Here is a 21,954-nt window from a genome sequence, read left to right as displayed (position 1 = left end):
TTACTCATCAATCACTCAATCACACACTTCTCTATTACTTGCTTACTCTATATTACTCACTTCTCTATTACTTACTTACTCTATATTACTTACTTACTCTCCACATCTACTCATTAATTCATTATTCCTCCCATTCAAAAAACTTACATGGCTTGTAAACCTTCTTACACTTGTAAAACTTCCTTCCCTTGTTGCTCTCAGTATTTGCAGTCAAAAGCTGTGGCTCATATCCACAATGACACTTAATCCCTTCATTTGCTTCCTTTCTCATTCCATCAACTCGATCATCCATCCATTCAAAGAAATAACACATCTTCGGATACCTACCACAACAGTAAAACTTCCTTCCTGAATTGCTTCCCTGCTTCACCTCCAAAACCTTCCCTTCTACCCCACACTCGCAAATCTTCTTTGAACTCCCCTCACTCTTCTTCACTTGTCCAACTTCCTCCTTGACTTTCATTCCCTTTATATCACTTGTCTTAAAACTGCCATTCCTCACATTCTCTTTAACAACTCGCTTTTCAGTATTTTCATTAGAATAGTTCACAAACTTCCTTTCTTCTCCTCTTCGGCTTTTTTCTTCCTTCATAGGCTTCTCCTCACAATCAATTCCTTTAATAACCACTCTCGCAAACTCTGCAATATTCCTCTTCAAAACACCATATATTCTCTTGTACACTAAAATCTCATTCTCAACAACATTTCTTCCTTCCATTCTTCCAGATGATATCTCCTTCAGCTTCTGCTCAAGCTCCTTCCTCAACTTGGACTTGCTCACTTCCAGTCCAAACATCTCATACGCATCAATAAGCGCTGTTCCAAGACTCAAAGGTCGTATTTCCTCACCAACCCTTCTAGCGTATCCTCTTTCCTGAATCTTGTGAATGTGCTCATGTATTGTTGCATCAGTCCCTATCCCATTCTTGTCCATTAAACTTATCAGCTCAGCTTCATTCAAATACTCAGGCGCACTTGTCTTTCCTTCTTCTACACTCATATTTCCCTTCACTACCTCTCCTTCTACAAACGCACTCACTTCCTTCTCGTCCCATTTCTCATAGTAATACACCTCCAGATAGTTCCTCTCAACAACCTGCAGTCCTTTCATCTCAAACACCTCATCTCCAACCATCATCTCATAGCACGTCTCTAAGCCTTTTGCATCATCATTCAGGCATCCCAAAAACCTTCTGCACACAAACTCATACACATCCCTGTCTTTTCCACTCAGTCCTTCGCCATCCCTCAATGGATATATCGGTAGATGCGCCATGTCATTGTTCTTTCCACTTCGTGGGTGCTTAAACCCATCTTTCAGCTTACTTGCATGAACTCCAACTTTTGAATCCTTACATATCTTCAGAATAACATGCATAAAATCAAATTTCTTGTCAAAAACATCCGTCTCAGTCCTTGGATAGCTAATATATCCCTTATTGTACAATCCTTCCGCTATCTCCATAATCATGTGCCCGCTCATCTTGAAATAGCTCGAGCACTTACGCTGCAGCTCAACAGTTCTCAATGGCAGTGGCTTATACTTGGTTCTCTCTATAACCTTCCTAGACACTATCCTTGCCTCTTGTTTTTCCAATCGCCTAAAAAAATAAATCACACAATTCCTATCAAACACAGATCCTCGTCTCCACAAAAACATATTCTCACGTCCTTCGTTCTTCACTATATACCTCAGTGTCCAAAAAGCTTCACAAATAAACTTCTCCCTTTCCCTTGCTCGTTCAACCACAAATCCTAGCGTAGGTATCTGGCATGGTCCAAAACTCAAAATCTTCTTATCCTTGCACTCACTTCCAATCGACAGTGTCTGTAATCTTGTAAATGCTGAACCTATTCGTAAATCAAGCTCAATCCTCGAGTCCACCGCATCTGCCTCAGCTTCATTCACATCCTCCAGATTGTCAAGCGCATTCTGTACATCCTTTCGTGTAATCCCTGAAAACCTTGCTCTCCTCACTTGGATCCGCTTTACTCCATACACCACATCCCTTATCTGCCGTCCAATATTCTCTCCCTCTCGGTCGCAATCCGTCCATATAATAACCATGTCCGCTCTCTGCGCCTCTCTCTCAATATTCTCCTTAATGCGCATGAAATCAGGCTGCACATATTTCACAATCCTTTCTGTAAACAGCTGCTCGGGATCAATTTCATTCCATCGGCACTTGCTCTCAAAGTCGCTCGAAAACAGATGTCCTAGCACACTTGTGAAAACCATCTCGTTTCCATTGTCAAATTGTATGTTCGGACAGCATTGATGCAGTCCCCTCTTGATGCTCAACGAACTAGACAACACCAGTGATATCGATTTCGCAACAGAAGGTTTTTCCGCAACATTCAATATCCTCATCCAGGGCTGCCAATGCCACAGTTACATCACGCATCTAAAATAAGCCACACGTCTACCTGCATCAATTCATGGTCCAAGATAACTCATGCACAATCATTCAAATCAGCATAAAACAACATCATCCACAAAATTTAATCAAATGCTCATAAACAACACACCTACTGTCTTCGCATACATCAGAATCTCTTTCACACTCAGCTTAGAAGCACCCCTGCATCGCTCATGGAAAACAATCGGACATTCACTCACCTTAAATCCATGTCTCAGCGCTAGACAAATCAACTCCATCTGGAACGAATATCCCATACATCTCGACTTTTGCACTAAAAGCTTCAATACATCCGTCCTGTACAGTCGGAAACTTCCCGTAACATCAGAAATACCAATCCCCAAAAAAATCCTTGCTAAATTGTTCGATCCTACACTCACAACCTTTCTGCTCATTGGCCATCCATAAACACCACCTCCATTGTATCTACTCCCTGCCACAATGTCTGCCCCATTCTTTTGAATCTTGATCATTTCCTTAATGTAAATCGGATCATGCGACATGTCTCCATCCATCATTACCGTAAACTCATACTCACAGTACTCAAGTGCAGCTCTATATGCACTTCCCAAGCCCAGCTTCTTTTCCCTCTCCACCAGATGTACTTCATCAATCTTCATCCTCCTTACAACATCACAGGTTCCATCAGGACTCCCGTCATCAACAACCACAATCTTAAATGGCTTTCCAACCTCTTTCATAACATCAGAAACCATAAGCAGCAACGTACCAATGTTATCCTTCTCATTATATGTTGGTATTATTACATTATACATGGATTGTAATGCTTCAAATTTAATATACCTCATCAACTAAAATGGCCTTGGAACATACAGACAATACAATGGAATCACAACCAACAATACACACAAATACCAATATCTCCTTCCACTCACTCGAGCATACCGTTCTTCATACTCCTCCCATGCCTTCAGAACATTCCTTGCCATCTTCTTTCCATTAAGCCCTCCTCTAGACGTAATCATTCGTGTCTTGTCTCTCAAGGACGACAAAAGCTCCTCGTCCCTCATCAAAAACGACTCTCCTCTCCAATCTGCACTACAGCTTCTCATCCCTTCGTCAACAATTTCACTTCTCTCTAAAACACTGCTTTCTTCCTGGCATGAAATATCATTCAAACTAAATGACTCCTTCAAAAAGTCAGTTCGCCATCCCCTTATCATCCCCAATAGCTCTGCAACCTCATACTCCCTACTTTTGTAATCCTTGATCTCGCCTCTTTCTATCATCTTGTTAGCAACAGCCTCTTCAAGAACCATTCCAACATCCTCCTTCGGTATAGGCCCTTCCCCATACCTCTCAAACAGTCGCCTTTCAAAGCTACTGCTCTTCATCCAGGGATTCAATCTCTCTAACATTTTCTCTTGTTAACCTCTGTCCTTTTTGCACACTTCTTCTATCCCAGTCTCTTGGGCTTCTTGGTCATTGAATACATCTCTTTAGCTTTCAAATATTCGCACCCTATCAGCTTAAGTATACTCACTACCTTTTCCTTCCCAAACCCAAACTTCGGTAGCATGTCATAGTGCACACAAAACCCTTCAATCTGAAACAATAGAATATAGCAAAGAACTGCAAGTCGATCTCTGCACAGAGGCGTCAGCCTCATCTCTTCAATCTCATTCTTGATCACATCAAAAAAACTCGAATACTCAGAGTCGCTCAGGCAATCTCTTGTTACATACTTCTTCTCTAGCACCTTCATAATACAATCAGCCAGCAAAAAGTGTATCTTCATCCCTATATCTTGCTTAAATGTCTCAAGATCTGCATGTAGTTCCACAGATCCGAGATTAATCTTCGAAAACTCATCAAGAACACTCGTCGGAAACATCCTTTCAAGCACAAAATATTCCTCTACATCCTTTGCATTTTCATTTATTGGCGGTAGAATTTGTATCTTTGCCTGAATCTTAGATCTCACAAACGTTCCATTGCTTCGGTCAATGATCTTTCTTTTGACATAATCCATCATCCTCTTGTTTCCAAAAGACATGTACAGCTCGTCAATTCCAGCTTCCCTACTCACTGCTCCGCTTTCATACACCGTCTCAACAGAAACCATTCTCGCTTGCACTGCGCTCTTCATATCAATCTCTCCATTGCCTGCCTTAACAACCCAAAAGTTGCATGGCGAATTCCTCTCAACTCCTCTGAATCCCACTCCCTCCACCATTCCGTTCAAAAACACTCTTCCGTTCACATTCTGTACTTCAAACTCAACGTCTTTACATAAATTCGCAAAAATCAGCATCCAAGGGGTTTTCTAAATCATTCTTCTTTCGTTACATCACATCTTATACAAACACATTCACAAATCTCCAAATCAAACATTAGACAAAAATGTTGGCACCATGCAGTCATTTACATAGAATGCCATTACTATTGCTTCTAATAGCACCTTACACCATAAAGAAAAGGCGACTCAGAAAGCAGGGTTATTCACAATCATAATATATTTGCATTCACAATATCTCAATATATCTAAATGATCGCTTCATACCAACACATTGATATTCACATCCATGTTTATATAAAATATAAAAAATTATCTACTTGTAAAAAATTATCTACTTATGAAAAATTATCTACTTATAAAAAACTATCTATTAATCAAATCATTTACTGATAAACTCAAATCGTCATGAGATCTTCAAAATTAATAGTACTCAGAAAAATACTTCTCATCAACAGGAAAATCAATTGAGCACGTAGTCTGGTATTCTGCCCTCTCATCAAATCTCATCATCTCTGTTTCCTCTCCATCTACTACTTTCATTGCTCCTACTCCAATTTTCTCCTTCGCTCGTCTGTTTTGGAACCAAATCTGCACATTCTTCAAAGGAATACATAAAACCATCGCCAGCTCTGCTTTGACTTTATTACTTGGGTGACTACCATTCTTGAAGCTTTGCTCCAGAATACTTGCTTGCTGTGCATTCAGTCTGAGCCTTGATCGCTTTCCATTCTCAGACGTATTCATGTGCTTTATTATCTCATTTGTAGAATCAATAAACTTCACTTTCTTTTCCTTCTTTCCAGCTTTCAATCGCATTCTCTAATCACAGCCCATAAATTAATCAATTTTATATATCAAATCACACAACCGTTACAAAATCAGATCTTCGCAATCTTTTCATATATCCCCTTTCCAATAGATCTCATAATCACTCCACAATCACAATATAACATCAAATCATCAATTTTAATCATTCTCAGTGGTCCTCGTCCCAATTCTGATTCTCTCGTGCACTGATACTCATCGCCTCAGGTTTTCCAATCAAATAATCACTCGTTTCAAAAAACATAGCAATAAACTCAACCGCATACTTCAGCGCCTTCACCTTCGCATTGTAAACATCATATATCTCCTCATCATATTGTTTATATCGTCCAAGAGCGTTCCCAACACACTTATACACAAACCCTCGAGAGCCACTCTCACTACCGCTCCTCTCCATCATCTTCATAGACATCCTTCGTTCAAACCTTCCTGCCCCTTCAACCAGCCATATCTTTCCATTATTCACATTCTTGCTCAAAACAGTCAGCGCCTTCTGAACAATCCTCTCATGCTCATCAAGCACAGCCTTTACAGAGCTCTTCAACACCAGCGTATACTTCCTCTTGCTCTTCGATACAAACTTCGTGTACTTCTCCTTCCCCTCACTAAACACCACCACTTCATCTATCTCTCCCATAAAGTCCTCCGCCTGTGTGCACAGACTCGATGAAATATGTCCTCCCATCACTTCTCGTATCCTCCGTAGGTCATGCTTGCTGCTCACCTTAAACACCAGCTTTTCACACTTATTCAAAAAATCAAGATATATCTTATCAACCTTCCCACTGCACACAATCACATCCGCACTCAAAGACTCAACCATCTCACGTGTCCTTATATTCTCATCCTTGCTAAACGCTAGTAATTCATCAGCTGTCTTCAGAAGAACAGTTCCTTTCAGCTCAGTCCTGCTAATCTCCAATCCACAGTTATATATCGACGTCCTTCCATTCTTCACACTCTTAACCTCTCCTTCAGGCGCTCTGTTAAACACCATCCCCTCAACAACATAACTATCCTCCATACTTCCGCATCCAACCTTGCATACCCTTATATCCTCACTCTCAAATCCTTTCGTGCATCTCACTCCTTCACTCACTATCCTCTCAAGATGCTCATCCTTCACCACCCCTCGGAGTACCTTCTTTATGCTCTCCACATCTTCAAAGTCAATCTCATGCTCAATCATCAAGCTTCCTGCCATTCCATCAATCTCCTTATACATCTCCCTAAGCATCCCACTCAATAACGCAGGCTTCATTCCCTTGTTAACCCCGATAAGCATCTCAGATAACAATTCAGACACAAGAAGGACAAACAGCTTTGATCCATCTCCAACCACATCCATCTTCTTTACATATTCCTGTAGTAACTTCACAAACGGATGGTTCGCTTTCACACTGTCATATATCACACTCGCCTGCGACGTTACAATAACCTGTCCATAGCTATTCTCCACAAGCTTTACATGCCATGACTTTCCATACAGATTCTTCATCAGTTCACAACCCATCTTTATCCGTGAGCCAACCACATAGTGCTTCGCCTTCTCATCCTGCTGAGAATTCGATATCAGCCCTCCAAGGTGTGTCTGCCCAAAATCCATTCAGGGCTCAAAAATTTTCGCCTTTCATTCATCTCATCCTTCTCCACATACTAGAACAACTCAGAAACCAATAAACCTTTAATCACTATTTCTCGCAACCTTCTTAAACTCGCATCCAGCAGAAACCGTAGCAAGTCCTCCAGAAGACGTCAGGATAATGTCATTGCACTTCCCACACGATATGTTCATCTGAGAATGCGAGTAACAGTGCGTCGTGTTCCTGCACCCTCCACATCTCACAAGCATAAAAAATCCGTTACCTTCTCTGTAAAGACGGTCCTTCTTGTGCGTATACATCACTTGCTCTTTCTCTGGAAACCTCAGATCAGATGCCATTTATTGGGGTCTCAGCAATTTTTTCTTCTCATCAAAACTGCAGCAATACAATACTTTTCAAATAACCCAATATTCATATATGTCTTTATATCATGCTCATTTCATGCATATTATTCTTTACTTATATTTGCTGATTTCATATTTAACACACATATTTTACTTTATTAACTCATCATCACACATTTACTTATGCAAATACTTTTTTCATCTTCAAATTGTTCTTATAGTTCACTATGACATGCTTATTTATTATTTCATACAAACACTTATTTACCTAATTACTTATTTGCTTACTCATCATCATCCCCACTTATCATTCAATTACTTATTTCATGCACATCCTCATTCATTATCACACTCAGCTATTCATTACATCCTTAATTCATTATCACACTCACCTACTATTCACTTATTTACTTATCACACACTCACCTACCTATTTCATATTCACTCATCATCTGGAAATATCACTTCCTCATCACACTGAGCTTCAATATACGGCAGGTAGCTTGTTTTGTCATGCATCTCCTTCTTCTCAACACATCCTTCTTCTACTTCTTCAAGTCCCTTGCATCTTCCCATACAATCCCTAGTTACATAATAGTACTTCACCGTCTTCTTGTTCTTGTTCACATACTGCACATTCATCTCCGTAAGCACCTCCACTACCTCATTGCTGTAGTACCGCAGCCATCTCATTTCATTCTCACAAATCGCTTCTTTATGCACCACATGCACATTGTCATCCACTAGCATCTTTTCAATCATTTTCTCCACTCCTCCATTCAGCTCATTCGTCACCGTCCTTCCAAATAGCTCCTGCAACACAAACTCTCCAGGAACCCTAAACACATCAATCACCAACACCATTCCTAGGGCAAACTCACAAAATACAAACAACTCATAGAAAACCATTTATTCCTCTCACTTCCTAAAAACAGCCTCATTCCACAACCTTGCTGCTTCCTCCATCCTCATCACCGTACTCGGGTGAAGTCCTTCAAACTCACAGAATCGTGGCATCCTTGCCTTCTTTATTCCATTCCTGTGGTCCTTCCTGTTCTGATTATGATTCGTGTGATTCTTCTTCTTAGACATTTCTGTATGAGGGATCAAAATTTTCTTCATTACATTCCATTACTCAAAGCATAGAAACATGCTCATATACACTTCATATATTACAAATCCCATTCAAGCGCTTAGCTTTTCAATCATCCTCGCGCCTTCTTGGACACACACTTCAGTGACCTGAGCAGCTTTGCCATCTCCCTTTCTTCATCAAGCTCCTTGCTAAGGCGACTTATCGTCAGCATCTGCACTCCCTGCCTCTTCTTCATCTCTAGCGACTGCAACCTGTTTGCTTCAATCTCGCCTCTCAGTCTCTCAACCTCCTCTCGTAGTCTTTTATTCACTACCATCTGCGCCTGCTTTTCCTCACTCATCTTATGCATTTCCTGCTCTGCATCAATCCTCCTACGCTCCTGCACACAGTACTTCTCCTTATCATTCACATAAACAACACTTCCGTTCGCTCCTCCAAATCCCATAAGCACCTCTTCCTTAAATCGCGTACATCGCTTCAATGTGTTTATCTCAGATTCATACATACTCATCAGCCCTGCATTGCGCATCTCATTCTCCTTGTAAACACTCTTCTCCGCTTCCAACCTTTCAATCCTCAATGCATCAAGAGCATGCTTTTCAATTAGATTCTGCTGCTTCTCCTCCATCTCTTCATATCTCTTCAAAAGCTTCAAATGCTTCCCTTCAAAATATTCCATCTTCCTTCTTTCCTCTTCAATCGCATCCTTCACTTTCGCCATCATCTCTTTCGTATATCGCTCCTCAAGTACACTCACGCTCCTCTTTCCTTCCTCATTCCATCTCTTCATCTCCTCAGCCATTTTCCTTCTTTCCTCATCTGCATTCTCAATAGCCTTCACTTCCTCTTCAACTTTACTCACCAACCCTTCAAACAGCACATTCCACTCTTCAAACTTCTCAACATATCTCTTAACCTCTTCTTCCTTTTCCCATATACTCTCCTCCATCATCCTGCTCTTTTCTTTATGCATTGCCATCTCATTCATTGCTGCATCACACATCCTGCTCTTCTCTTCAATTCTCGCCTCATACTCCAACATCTGTTTCTTCATCTCTACATTCTTCTCCTCAATAGCTATCACCTCAATCTTCATCTTCTCATTCTCAATCTCCTTCTCAACCGCCTCTTTCTCCATTCTCCTAACCTCTTCCTTATATCCATTCAAAACATTCACATACTGTACATTAAACCCATCAACTATCACACTCAGCTCATTGCTCAGCTCATCAACCTCTTTCTTTACTTGCTTCACACTCCTGCACACAGACAGATCCTTCTCCTGGTCTTTCATCATCTCCTCTCTTCCTCGCTTCTCTATCTCAATCATCTCCTTCAGCATCTCCACTTCACTGCTCAACATCACATTTCTACTCTCCTGCTCAGACACCTGATACTCAACTTCCTTCCTCTTCTTCCTCTCCTCTTCAAGCATTGCATACATCTTTTCTGCTCCAGACACACTCTCTTCACTCACATCATTCATCGCCTTCATCTCCATCAAATCCATGCTCAGCTTCTGATTCTCCCTCTCAAGTCTTTGTATCTCCATTTGCAGACCCTTCCTTACACTGTTAAATCCAGCCTCACGGTCAAATATCTCATCTAACTTCGATTGTTGCAGCATCCTTATCTCCTCACACACATCTTCCTTCTCAGCCATCAACTGCTTATTCATCATCTCTTCTCCTTTCAGCTTCTCACTCATCTCCTTCATACTCTTCTTAAGCCCCTTGATCTTCTCTAATAACGACTCTTGTGTAGCATCCTTAAACATCTTCTCCCTCTGCAGCTGCTCTTCAGCCTCCTCATGTAACTTCTTTTCCTCCTGATACATTCTCTCAAGCTTATCTCCTCTACTCTTCTCATAATCAACCTCGTCCACTGCTTTCTTCCTCATACTCTTCATTTCCTCAACTTTCTTCATCTCTTTCTTCAACTCGTCTTCCAATCGCTCATTCTCTAACTGCACATCTTCAACCTCATCCTTAAGCTTCCTTTGCATCATCTCATGCTCCTTCTTCATTCCCATTAGCTCTTCTCTCCATCTCAATCCATTTGCACATCCAATTCGAAGTTCCACAATCTCTTCTTCAATCGCTTTCTTCTCTTTCCTTAACTCCTCTTCACTTCTCTCTGTCTCTCTCTGCTCCTTTCGAATCTGTTCAATCTCCTCTTCTTTCTCCTTATTCATCCTACCCAGTCTCAAAATCTCTTCTGTACCCTCATTCAACATCCTCTCAACCCTTGCATCATTCTCACTCGACTTGCTGATCAACTCCTCTCGCATCTCCATCATTCTTCTCTCCTGCTCACTTATTACATTCATCTGTCTCATCACCTCATTCTTATACTTTGCTATCTCTTCATATTCTTGAACCTTACTCTTGCACAATCTTTCATACTCACTCTTATATTCTTCCACTCTTCTCTTATTTTCATCTGCATCTTGTCTTGTCTTCAAATTCGTCTCCTTAAGAACCATTTCTTCATTCTCTAGTTCATCTATCCTCCTTCTCAATGCCATCAACAATTCTTCTTTCTCAGCAGAGTATCTCTTTTCTTCCTCAACATTCTTCTCCATCTCTTCCCTTCGCAGCATCTCACGTTTCAGACTCTCTTCTATTCTCACTCCTCGCTCCTTCTCCATCTCTAACTGCCTTACATATTCTTGTATCTCTGCTTCTTTCCCCTTCAGCTCGTCATCCTTCTTCTTAACATCAAGCAGCGGCTTAATCTTCTGATACAATCGCCACCAGCTCCATCGCTGAATCTCACAACACACACGTGCATTCCTCTGTATCACTTCCACTCCATGCATTCTCCTCTTCTCAAGATTGTATCTCCTGTGAACAAGTCTCTTTCTTATCAATGCTTGCATCTCCTTCACTACCTCACTAACCTTGCTTTCTTTCATATCCTCAATATCTGCAAGAACCCCTTGTCTGAAAAACACCTTGCTTATTCCAAGCCTATATTGATTGCTCCCAAGACCCATCCTATCAAGAATTTGTCGACATCCATTCCTGAAATACTCCATACACATCCCTCCATCAAGATACTCATCTCCATCTACACTTCCCATAAGTATCTTGTACCTGCCCACAAACTCTTCATATCTCATACGTGACGGAAACCCTTGTCTACTGATCCTTATGCCCTCAAGAACTCCATTGCATCTCAATTGATCAAGCACAAGTGCATTGCTCAGATATTCCCCACTCTTCTCAAGATTCGGGATAATACATCTTACAAAATGAGGATTAGTCCCCTGCAACTGCTGCATCAACGATCCAAGCTGCTCCTTGTGCTTCTGAGAGACAGTTCGGAAAAATCCCTTCTTTAGTTGTGTTTCATTCAGACTCAGCTTCGACACCATCCCATCCTCAGAAGTCTGTATCAGTGATGTCAATGCTTCAGAGTGCGGATCCTTGTTCTTAGACAACCATTCCTGAACACTATATTCAACATTCCCTGCATAATGGTTCAATATAAACACATCCCTGATCTTATCAACCTCAAACTTATTATGCCTGACACTTCCAGATAATTTTCCAAGAAAAGTCTTCTCAGTAGCCATAGGCATCACACACTCCTCGTCTAAATAGCTTAGAATCCCAATCGGATTGCTCTTCTCAATTAGATCAATCGTAGGTTGTAGATCAAGTCCAAAGTCAATAAAGTCCCATTCAATATCCTCTTGTCTGTATACCTCCTGCTCAAGAATAAACATATGGTGATTGAAAAACTGTTGCAGCTTCTCATTCGTGTAGTTTATGCAGAACTGTTCAAACGAGTTCTTCTCAAATATTTCAAATCCTGCAATATCAAGCACCCCAATAAAACTTCCTTTATGCCTCGAACTAAGTGACAGGTTAATCCTCTCAACAACCCCATCAAACATCTTGTCATATAGAATCCTTGAAAGCCCATCAACTATCTTCACTACCTGCTCCTTGTTCCTTTCATGCATCACATACTCATTGCCGGCCTTAATCATCGGATGTATCAGTCTCTTGATAAACTCCACAAGTGAAATATTCAACAGTCTACATGCCTTCTCTGCAACCTCAAGATTCACAATCTCTGCAACTCCGTCTTTCTCTCCAAACTCAATATTACCAAGATGAAGAATCGCAGACACAATCCTGAAGTATCCCATCTGCTCGTCCTTGTCAATCCTCAAAACATCCATCGCTTCCACAAGCCTCTTGAATTCCTCTCCATCATCAACATCCGGAATCGTGTATCTTGATCCCTTCAGATATCTGTAATCCTTCACTTCTCCATCAAGGAGCAGCAGCTTCTTCATCGCCTCAGAGCTTGCAAGCAGCTGGTAGAAAATATGATAGTTCCTTTCATTTACATTCTGTCCAGTCACCCGAGACTTCTCAAGAAGATACTTTTCAATGTGTGCTCCACATATATTTCCTCCATTGAACTTAATCTTAATGAACTTTCCAAACCTGCTCGAGTTATTGTTCTTCACTGTCTGTGCATTTCCAAACGCCTCAAGAATCGGATTCGCATCTATTATTTGCCTGTCAACATCAACCTCCATCCCCCTGTATCCTGCAACCATCGCAAGAAACTCAACTACCCTCTTGGTATTCTCTGTCTTTCCTGCTCCAGATTCTCCAGTAATCAAGATCGACTGATTCTCTCCATTCGACACCATCAGTCTGTATGCTTCATTTGCAATCGCAAATATGTGTGGCTCAAGCTCGTACTTCTTGCTTAATGTGTATCTCTTCACATCTTTTTCTCCATAGATCCTCAGGCCCCTGTACGGATTTATTGCAAGCAAAAAAAGCCCCGAGTACGTGTATATCCTTCCATTCTGGTACCTGCGCTTAAGATTGTGTAACACACTAGGCTCATTGAGATAACTCAGCTCTGCAAGATCCTCAACCATGTCAAACTTCGGCGGATTCATCCTAAACACATCCTTGCTTCTACATTCAACTATCACCCCACCACAATCCACCTTCACTCCGTCCTCAGACTCCTTCACAATATATCCTCCTGCATACGAATCCTTTTCGTTAGGAATCCAAACCCACTTCCTCTCACTAAATTTCTTCTGTACATCTTCATCAATGCGAATCCTTCTTGCTTCCAAAACATCTTCGTCATCTTCTTTGTTTACTAGTCCCTGCATTTGTGGATCCCTTCGCACACACACAGAAATACCACCCATATTTAAATTTTCCTTGGCATCCCTGCATGCTTATTGACTCAGGAATCACACCTGATATGAGACAGTCACCAGGCCCATTAGACATCGGATCCAGTAGTGATTCAGGCGATACTGTGAGGAATGCAACCACTATCTATATGGTAGACATCGATGGTAGTTCTGATGATAATCCAACTAATCAGTATATTGAAGGCAGCATCGAAAATACTTCCATTAAACAACATGATATTTATGAAGATGATAATGCGCATAATGATACTGATAATTGCATTGATAGTAAACACAGCAGAGCCAGTCATGCAAATCAAAGTTCATTCAATGCAGATGAATACACATATACAGATATCAGGTCAAGAACATACACTCCAAAGAAACTGTGGATAAAAAGAGATGTAGAATATGATCTGGATAGCATGTATTGCGATAGGATCCTGAACAGATTCGCTGTAAATATAAACATGCTAAAGGAAAAAGGCACATACGACAGAAATGTAAATGACGATGCATTCTACTACAACTATAAGACAATTGCTGTTGATCTACAAACACTAAGAACTTCAGGCGAACTCATGGACAAGATGGAATGCAAGCGACTAAGAGCAATGTCACTTCGGCTGATTGAGTATTCAATGAAGTTCAACAGAGACATCGAGAAACTCATTGACATAGCAATCTCTATTGACACACAAGATATCATCAAGGACATGATAAAAGCAAGCATTGCGAAAAAAAAAGGAATAATCGGGCTAATACGAAACATCAGGAACCACATTTCGGAGATCGTGCTCATGGGTGATGCTTGTAAGAACCACATTGATGAATCAAACGCAATCGCATTCCGTGGGATTGAGGGATTCGCCAGCCTGTCAGAAAGTAAAAGCACATAGCATGTGCATTCTCAACAGTGCCACTCCTGAATACCAACTATAGTAAATTCTCAACCTGCATATCTTTTAATTAAAAAACACATCGCACATTCAAAACATAGATCCTATTTGATCAAATAAGTCCTTTGGAAGCATGTCCTTTACTTGATCCTTCATCTTCATCTTCTGCGATAGGTTCATTTTCGACGGATCTCCAAACATATTTTCCATTCCAGGCATTGAGCTGAATTTCTGCATCATTCCGCTGACCTTCTTGAACTGTGAAAGTATCTCTGAAACACCTTCGACAGATGTTCCACTTCCTCTTGCAACTCTTAGAATCCTGTTTGGCTGCTTTTCAAACAGCTCTCCCGTGGAATCAAGCTCAGATCGGCTGAATGAGTCAAAAACATATATCAACTTCTTAAATGTACTCTCATCAGGCATAGAAAGCCCAGAAAATCCAGGAATCATCTGCAGCAGCTTAGACACCGGCCCAAGACTCAGGATCTTCTGGAACTGCTCGTAGAAGTCTCCAATAGTAAAACTTCCCTGCTTCAGCTTCCTCACAACCTCTTTTTCATCTATCCCAAGACTTTCTATCTTCTCAACAAGCCCTTCGACATCGCCCATCCCGAGCATCTTTGATACAAACCTCCTTGCATGGAATACCTCAATGTCCTCCATGCCCTCTCCAGTCCCAACAAATTCAATCGGACATTTAGTTGCTGCAACAGAGCTTATTGCTCCTCCTGCCTTTGTTGTCCCATCAATCTTCGTCAATATAATTGAACCAACATCTACAGCTCTCTTGAATCCAAGCGCTTGGTCCTCCGCAGATTGTCCTATTCCTGCATCCATCACAAACACAATATTGTCCGGGCATATTCCTGCAACTATTTCCTTCATCTCTGTAAACAGTTCGCTCTCCTGTGTGTGTCTACCACTCGTGTCCACAAGGATCAGCTCAAACTTGTCCTTTCTGAACCTCTCAACTCCTGCACATGCAACTTTCACAGGATCTGCATCAGAACTTCCAAAAAATGGTACTTTGATCTTCAATGCATTCTGCTTTACCTGATCAAATGCTCCTGCCCTGAATGTATCTGCACACACAATCCCTACTTTATATCCCTTCTTTCTGTAGAAGTTTGCATATTTGCATATGCTCGTTGTCTTTCCAGATCCCTGCAGACCAACAAACATCACCACATTCCCCTTCCCTTTCCTGATCTCATATCCTTTGCTTTTCGGATCCAGAAGATCAACCAGTTTGTCATAAACTGCATTCTGCACCGCCTTTCCCTTGTTTACTCCAGGTGCGATCGCATCTGTCTTCAGCTTCTGATTCAGTTCTGCCCTTAGATCGCGAACATACTTCGGATTCACATTCGAGAGTATCAGTGAGTTCGATATTTCCTTTATTGCTGCTTCAATCTGCTGGTCTGTTGCTTGCGAATTCACAAGATTCGATAACGCTGCTGTTATTGACTTTCCAAGATCGGCAATCATGTAAGTGTTTCCAGGGTGGCACATTCTAAGATTTATGCAAGTCTTCTCCATACAGGCCAAAGCGCTGAATTTTCATGTCAATAATTTATTTTGTTTGATCGGCATTAGTGCCTTTCAGTAGTGCATTGCTATAGCATAATACACAATCCTATTCCAAAATGTATGTTCTTGTCTCACTCAGCACACTTGCACACGGCCATGACGCTTAGTATCTGTAGTACTTGTGTAAGTCTTCACAAATCTGCTGACTTGCGATCTCTATCTCGCTCCACACAGGTACTGGGTGATCAATGTTCAGCAGACCCTCTTCATATAGCGACCTTTCCTTCGCACGCCTGTTCTGGAACCAGATGTTTATGTTTTTCATCGGAATCCTTGTCTTCATAAACATGTTGTATTTCTCAGCCCTACCAGGATACGGATTCATTCGGAAGGCTTGCTCAAGCATCATGCTTTGCCATTCAGAGAGTATCATTCTAATTCTCTTCGGCCTTTCCTTAGTATCATAGATCTTGGCAATGTCCTTCTTCGAGTCTATGATCTTGTACTCCACCACCTTCCTGTTCATTCTCGGTATTCATTGCCGTGTATTAAAATATAGTTTGATCCTATCAGATGCACTGTACGTTCCTTTTGTACCCTGTGTCCTTTGTAAATACTGTGATTTGCATTCAATTCAATTCTCCTTTCCCTGTAATTCAAGGGGCTTACTAAGATTCATGCCAAGATAATGCTAGGGATAAGGAGTATTGCGCATTATGGCCAATGCATTCAAATCCATGAGATGTGCCGCCCTGATGATCAGTCTTCCAGGTTATCAGGCAGATATTCTACTTCACAACGGATGTCCGTTTGTAGAGATAGGTCTTCCAGAAATAGGATGCAAAGCAACAGCTAAAATTGTACGGGTGTCTTTCACGCAAGTTGTACTGCGCATATTCGAAGTTGATGGAAAAAGATGCAGTTTGGAATATCGTGCGGTGTTTAGACCGGCTGAGTTCGATCCTGAAGAGCACTTGTGTAGTAGATTTACTGTTGGTAGTGTTGTAAGTTGTGTTGTTATTTCATATGGAGATTGTGGAGTGATTGTGAGCATGTAAGTCCATATTTTACTAGCATCCCCAATATGAAGGATGGAAGGAAAATAAGCTTCATGAAGGACATCAAGGTGATGATGTATGGGTATGGAGATGTAAGTGCGCCAAGATACGACACTGCTGAGGCTCTCCATGGATACGTGTTGGATTATTTGAGCATTTTATTGACAAACACTCACAACATGGCACAAGTAAAAGGAAAGACAAAGACAGAAGATTTGCTTTATCATCTCAAGAGAGATAGGAAGAAGTATACCAGGGTCAGGCATCTGCTGATAACAAATGAAGAAATCAAGCTTGCAAAGAAGGCTTTTGAACCGAAGGACTACGAGAAGGATTGAAAAGAGTAATAATTAAAGATAGTTGTTTGACAATGTTTAGATCTGGATGCATTTGTTCTTTACAAGCATTCCTATATGTATTGGCGATTAACACTGATGAATTGATAATAATTCAGGAATCACTTGTGTAATGTTTGTTTGAATACATTGTTTATGCATTGAACACATTACTTGTATATTTAAATATATTACTTGCACATTTTGATACACAAATAAAGCATTATGCAAACCCTTTGAATGTTTCTACTTATTGCTGTAATTATTTCATTGATCATTGTTCTGTATTCTCTTATTAAGAAGTATGGGCGCAGGGAAAGGCTGGCATATGAAGCACATAATACAGAGCTTGAGAAGTACTTTGGAATGAAATCAGATGGAAGCCTGCAGCAAGTGCTTTTGAAGCAGTTGACAAAGGCAGCTGCAGTCTTCTTAGAGAGAGTAACAAAGCTTGAGAAGGACATGGAAGTGATTGGAGGACTGTACGAAAATAGAATGATAAGCGAAGCATACTGGGAGCATATGAACAAGAAAAGCAAGAACTACGAACTGGAAAAGATGTGTATTGAGTCTGAGGCAAACATTCTCAAGCATGGGTATGGAGATGAGATATTCAAGGATGCAAGTAAGGCTGGCTCATCAGGAAGCACAAACAAAAAAATTAAGAATGGCATGGAAGATGCACTTTACCTGAAGAAAAGAGAATTTCTTGAGTCTGAGCTGTTCAAGAGGCTTGAGACCAGAACCGATGTAGTGTAGAAAATCTAGCTCAGTACCTGAGTACTGATCAACCTTAGTATTAAATTCAATTCAACATTTTGTGTTACAAATAACCAAAGCAAGGCAATTGCATAGTAAAGATGCATTTCAATGATTTTAATATTCGCTATTCAGTCTATACGTCAGGATTCTGCTTGAATGAGCATACGGATCCTTGTATATCCCAACAAGACTGTCGCTGTGCTGGAATATCGTCGGTCTCAAGGTAATCAAAATAAACTGTGCGTTGCATGAAAGCATAAATGATATAATCCTCGCAACGTTTTCTTTATCTAATGCAGAATCTATTTCGTCAAACACATAGAAAGGTGCTGGCCTGTATGAATGGAACGAAAACAGCAAAGACAGTGTTGCCATGGTTCGCTCACCCCCAGAAAGTAATCTCATTTCTCTGAAGCGCTTGCTTGGCGGCATCAGGTGGAACCCAACACCTCCTTTGTATGGTTCTGCTTGGTTCTCAAGAACTAAATATGCATTTCCCTCAGATGTGTCCGTTGTGGTAAGTGCCTTGTATATCCTTGAAACCTCCTTATTTACCTTCTCAAAGCATTCAGCAAACATGCCAGTTCGCTTCTTCTTGACATCATTGAATTCGCTCTTTGCTTTAATGGCTGCCTCCTTAAGTCTTTCATACTCGCTGTTGATCTTCATATATTTAGATCGGTCATTCTCTGTGCTTTCCATTCTTTTAGGTGGCGCATGCCTCTCCATCTTCATGTTGATCTCCTCAAATTCTCTTTCGAGCTGCTCTGCATCTCCAGATACCTCAGAAAAGTCAATATTGTCCATCGACATCTCACCCCCAACGTAAGGAATCGCAATCTCCTCCATTGCAGAAAACATCATTATGTTCTTGACTTCTTCTTCAAGGCGCTCTTTTGCAGACATACAGTTCACTGCTTCCTTATCAAGCTCGTTCCGTTTGCATACAAGCTTTCGGAACTCGTTGTTCATGTCCTTAGATTCATTCCGAATCACTTCCATTTCCTTGGCCTTGGCACTTTCATCGCTTTCAAGATCAATAAGTTCTCTACTCATTAGATTCATGTCAATTGCATCACCCTCAATAGTTCTACTCAACCACTTTCTTTCCTCATTCATAATCTCAATTTCTTCTGCAATGCCACTCATCTCTTGGTCCAGTCCTGCAATTCTACTTCTAATCCTAAGCTTCAATCCTTCACATTCAACAAGTCTTCGAGTAAACACATCATTGGATTTAGCCTCTTTGTATTCCTTATAACTTCCAAAATATTTATTAGGAAATACCCCCTCAAACACCTTGGATTCTGTCTCACAAAGTTTATTCCCTAACATCAGCTTCTTTTGCTCAACAGCACAGATCTCTTTGTCTAAATTATTTAAACCTTCCAGTACCTCCTTCTCCTGATGATCAATTTCAATAAGCTTCTTTTCCAACTTATCAATCTCCACATCTATTCTCTTGAGTTCATCCATCTCTTTGCATTTACTTGCATTCCATACCAATATTCTTTCCCTACATATCTCAACATGTGAAAGCTCTGCTTTCATGTCATGAATCTTCTTAAGATCACAAAGAACCTCAGATCTACTCTTCATCAGACTATCAAGCTCATCTTCTTCAAACCGATTCCTCTGACATCCTCCTCCAGTCATAAGGCATCCTCCTCCATGAATATACACTCCGTCTAAACTGCACACACTCATCTTCATTCCCTTTCCATAGCATATGCTCCTTGACACATCCAGGCTATCAGATATCAATTTATCATTAAGCAAGTACATCACAACTTTCTTATACTTCAAATCATATTCCACAGTATCTCTTGCCATGCGCACTCCATTAGTCGCTCTGATATCCTTCAATACATCACCTGTGCCTTTTACATCACTATTCATGCTCTGCAGTGGAAGAAAAGTCATCTTGCATAATCTCTTGTCTCGCACAAAATTAATACAGGACACCGCTGTGGCCTCAGTATCAACCACAACCGATAGGTCGTGACTTCCAAAAAGCATAGATAACGCCACCTCATATCTGTCCTGTGTTGGGCGTATAAGATCAACAACGCATCCATACACTCCCGGAAACATCGTTTTAAGCGTGCCCACTGTTGCCTTGATTATAGACCGCTTGCTATCAATCCTTTTTCTTCCCTTAATCCTAAGAATCTCTCCCAACAATTCAGTAAGTCTTGCATTCTTCTCTTTCTCTTCTTCAGCAAGTCTATCATATTTTGCCTCGTGCATACCAATCTTCTCTCTAAGTCTCTGCTCAGACTCATTAAGATTGTCTATCTTGAATACTAAATTGGATCTTGCTTTCCTTATTTCATTCAGACTGTCCTGGTATTGTTCATTCTTCTCCTTTAACATGTTCAACTTCTCTATGTATTCTCCTTTCAGAATCTTCTTTGGATATTCTTCTAGATCAAGCAAATCCAGCATCTTTATATCACTTCCACACATACTTTGCATTGTCTTTTCTTTTTCATATAGTTCCTCAATCTGTCTTGTACATTCCAATGCCTGCATCCTATCAAGTTCCATCATCTCCAATCTTCCACACTCCTTACAAACCTCTTCAAGCTCTTTATTTCGCTTAGCAATCTCCTTTGTCTTCTCTACGATAAAGATTTGCTTGGCTTTCATTCTGTAATCAATATCCATCATTTGTGCTCTTCTACTCTCCTCATCGTGCTCATTCTTACACACAATCATTTGTTTTTCTTTAATCAGTTCTCGTTGCTTAGAAACTCGTGAATTCGCCTCAAAATACTCTCTGCGCGCTTCATTCATCCTGGATCTATACTGAGCAATCTCCCTCTCTTTGCAATCAATACAACCTTGCACTTCCTTTACTTCTTTATCAATACCTTGCTTCCTCGTGCATATTTCTTTGATATCATTCACCTTACGATACAGCTCATGAATTGTTATCTCCCTCTGCAAACTTGTCTTTCTTGCAATCATCCTTCTAAACTCCTCTTCTTGCTCCTTAACCTCCTCTGCTTCCTTCATCCTTATACACAGATCCTTTCTTTCCTCAAAAAGCATTGCACAGTCACTCAATGCCTTACTCTGTATTCTAGCCTTCTCCTCATATATATCCTTCAACTCACCACTACCACTCATCTCCTCAAATAATCTTGTAATCTCCATCGGTGCCATTCGACCAACCTTTCCAACATCTCCCTGAAAAACCATAAAGTTCCGTGCATCCATCATCACATTCATCTGCTGCAAAGCTTCTTGGAACTTATCATATCCAACACTATCGTCATCAACGGCGTAGCTACTTCGTCCATTTACATCAACACGCCTGTACAACATTCTCGTCCAGCTATTCGTTGCAATATGTAGCGTTACACTTGCATATCCGCTTCCCTCATTGATCACTCCACGCACACTACTTGTTCTCAAGCGCCACGCTCCAACTCCAAGGCAAAACGTGATCGCATCCATCACATTGCTTTTACCAGATCCATTTGGCCCTATTACACACGTCAACCTATCAAAAGGTCCTATCAGGTGCTTTCCACGATACGACTTGAAGTTCTCCACCTCTATTTTCTCCAATCCCATGCTGCCTACACACACATTTTTTTTAACTGTTTTTGAGTTACTTTA

General features: G+C 40.8%; 17 protein-coding genes across 17 annotated transcripts; 4 read left to right on the top strand and 13 right to left on the bottom strand.

The window, feature by feature from the left end:
• Positions 1–121: 121 nt before the first annotated feature.
• On the bottom strand, positions 122–2,371 carry M896_041540 (topoisomerase IA; the record flags this gene model as incomplete). Its single annotated transcript, XM_014708512.1, has 1 exon — positions 122–2,371. One exon carries the CDS (start codon positions 2,369–2,371, stop codon positions 122–124), a length of 2,250 nt encoding a protein of 749 aa, XP_014563998.1.
• A 135-nt stretch (positions 2,372–2,506) lies between these two features.
• On the bottom strand, positions 2,507–3,196 carry M896_041530 (dolichol-phosphate mannosyltransferase; the record flags this gene model as incomplete). The annotated part of the gene is made up of 1 exon (XM_014708511.1): positions 2,507–3,196. The coding sequence occupies one exon, from the start codon at positions 3,194–3,196 to the stop codon at positions 2,507–2,509; it is 690 nt and encodes a 229-aa protein (XP_014563997.1).
• A 36-nt stretch (positions 3,197–3,232) lies between these two features.
• M896_041520 (uncharacterized protein) lies at positions 3,233–3,775 on the bottom strand (the record flags this gene model as incomplete). The annotated part of the gene is made up of 1 exon (XM_014708510.1): positions 3,233–3,775. One exon carries the CDS (start codon positions 3,773–3,775, stop codon positions 3,233–3,235), a length of 543 nt encoding a protein of 180 aa, XP_014563996.1.
• Positions 3,776–3,837: 62 nt separating this feature from the next.
• On the bottom strand, positions 3,838–4,695 carry M896_041510 (uncharacterized protein; the record flags this gene model as incomplete). The annotated part of the gene is made up of 1 exon (XM_014708509.1): positions 3,838–4,695. The coding sequence occupies one exon, from the start codon at positions 4,693–4,695 to the stop codon at positions 3,838–3,840; it is 858 nt and encodes a 285-aa protein (XP_014563995.1).
• A 405-nt stretch (positions 4,696–5,100) lies between these two features.
• M896_041500 (homeodomain-containing protein) lies at positions 5,101–5,496 on the bottom strand (the record flags this gene model as incomplete). Its single annotated transcript, XM_014708508.1, has 1 exon — positions 5,101–5,496. One exon carries the CDS (start codon positions 5,494–5,496, stop codon positions 5,101–5,103), a length of 396 nt encoding a protein of 131 aa, XP_014563994.1.
• A 160-nt stretch (positions 5,497–5,656) lies between these two features.
• M896_041490 (subunit theta of T-complex protein 1) lies at positions 5,657–7,111 on the bottom strand (the record flags this gene model as incomplete). The annotated part of the gene is made up of 1 exon (XM_014708507.1): positions 5,657–7,111. The coding sequence occupies one exon, from the start codon at positions 7,109–7,111 to the stop codon at positions 5,657–5,659; it is 1,455 nt and encodes a 484-aa protein (XP_014563993.1).
• Positions 7,112–7,189: 78 nt separating this feature from the next.
• On the bottom strand, positions 7,190–7,447 carry M896_041480 (ribosomal protein S27; the record flags this gene model as incomplete). The annotated part of the gene is made up of 1 exon (XM_014708506.1): positions 7,190–7,447. One exon carries the CDS (start codon positions 7,445–7,447, stop codon positions 7,190–7,192), a length of 258 nt encoding a protein of 85 aa, XP_014563992.1.
• Positions 7,448–7,894: 447 nt separating this feature from the next.
• Positions 7,895–8,317, bottom strand: M896_041470 (uncharacterized protein; the record flags this gene model as incomplete). The annotated part of the gene is made up of 1 exon (XM_014708505.1): positions 7,895–8,317. One exon carries the CDS (start codon positions 8,315–8,317, stop codon positions 7,895–7,897), a length of 423 nt encoding a protein of 140 aa, XP_014563991.1.
• A 54-nt stretch (positions 8,318–8,371) lies between these two features.
• Positions 8,372–8,545, bottom strand: M896_041460 (ribosomal protein L29e; the record flags this gene model as incomplete). The annotated part of the gene is made up of 1 exon (XM_014708504.1): positions 8,372–8,545. The coding sequence occupies one exon, from the start codon at positions 8,543–8,545 to the stop codon at positions 8,372–8,374; it is 174 nt and encodes a 57-aa protein (XP_014563990.1).
• Positions 8,546–8,658: 113 nt separating this feature from the next.
• On the bottom strand, positions 8,659–13,710 carry M896_041450 (myosin heavy chain; the record flags this gene model as incomplete). The annotated part of the gene is made up of 1 exon (XM_014708503.1): positions 8,659–13,710. One exon carries the CDS (start codon positions 13,708–13,710, stop codon positions 8,659–8,661), a length of 5,052 nt encoding a protein of 1,683 aa, XP_014563989.1.
• A 176-nt stretch (positions 13,711–13,886) lies between these two features.
• Positions 13,887–14,636, top strand: M896_041440 (uncharacterized protein; the record flags this gene model as incomplete). Its single annotated transcript, XM_014708502.1, has 1 exon — positions 13,887–14,636. The coding sequence occupies one exon, from the start codon at positions 13,887–13,889 to the stop codon at positions 14,634–14,636; it is 750 nt and encodes a 249-aa protein (XP_014563988.1).
• Positions 14,637–14,726: 90 nt separating this feature from the next.
• On the bottom strand, positions 14,727–16,127 carry M896_041430 (signal recognition particle GTPase; the record flags this gene model as incomplete). Its single annotated transcript, XM_014708501.1, has 1 exon — positions 14,727–16,127. The coding sequence occupies one exon, from the start codon at positions 16,125–16,127 to the stop codon at positions 14,727–14,729; it is 1,401 nt and encodes a 466-aa protein (XP_014563987.1).
• Positions 16,128–16,332: 205 nt separating this feature from the next.
• M896_041420 (homeodomain-containing protein) lies at positions 16,333–16,695 on the bottom strand (the record flags this gene model as incomplete). The annotated part of the gene is made up of 1 exon (XM_014708500.1): positions 16,333–16,695. The coding sequence occupies one exon, from the start codon at positions 16,693–16,695 to the stop codon at positions 16,333–16,335; it is 363 nt and encodes a 120-aa protein (XP_014563986.1).
• Positions 16,696–16,924: 229 nt separating this feature from the next.
• Positions 16,925–17,227, top strand: M896_041410 (uncharacterized protein; the record flags this gene model as incomplete). The annotated part of the gene is made up of 1 exon (XM_014708499.1): positions 16,925–17,227. One exon carries the CDS (start codon positions 16,925–16,927, stop codon positions 17,225–17,227), a length of 303 nt encoding a protein of 100 aa, XP_014563985.1.
• Positions 17,228–17,253: 26 nt separating this feature from the next.
• On the top strand, positions 17,254–17,565 carry M896_041400 (subunit of transcription initiation factor TFIID; the record flags this gene model as incomplete). The annotated part of the gene is made up of 1 exon (XM_014708498.1): positions 17,254–17,565. The coding sequence occupies one exon, from the start codon at positions 17,254–17,256 to the stop codon at positions 17,563–17,565; it is 312 nt and encodes a 103-aa protein (XP_014563984.1).
• Positions 17,566–17,802: 237 nt separating this feature from the next.
• Positions 17,803–18,321, top strand: M896_041390 (subunit of endoplasmic reticulum translocation complex; the record flags this gene model as incomplete). The annotated part of the gene is made up of 1 exon (XM_014708497.1): positions 17,803–18,321. The coding sequence occupies one exon, from the start codon at positions 17,803–17,805 to the stop codon at positions 18,319–18,321; it is 519 nt and encodes a 172-aa protein (XP_014563983.1).
• A 117-nt stretch (positions 18,322–18,438) lies between these two features.
• Positions 18,439–21,909, bottom strand: M896_041380 (chromosome segregation ATPase; the record flags this gene model as incomplete). The annotated part of the gene is made up of 1 exon (XM_014708496.1): positions 18,439–21,909. One exon carries the CDS (start codon positions 21,907–21,909, stop codon positions 18,439–18,441), a length of 3,471 nt encoding a protein of 1,156 aa, XP_014563982.1.
• Positions 21,910–21,954: the final 45 nt, after the last annotated feature.

The sequence above is a fragment of the Ordospora colligata genome (genome assembly GCF_000803265.1).
Source record: "Ordospora colligata OC4 chromosome Unknown contig_04, whole genome shotgun sequence".
In the NCBI taxonomy this organism is placed as follows: domain Eukaryota; kingdom Fungi; phylum Microsporidia; family Ordosporidae; genus Ordospora; species Ordospora colligata.
The sequence above is the reverse complement of the archived record's forward strand: the minus strand, read 5'-3'. Positions and strand labels throughout refer to the sequence as shown.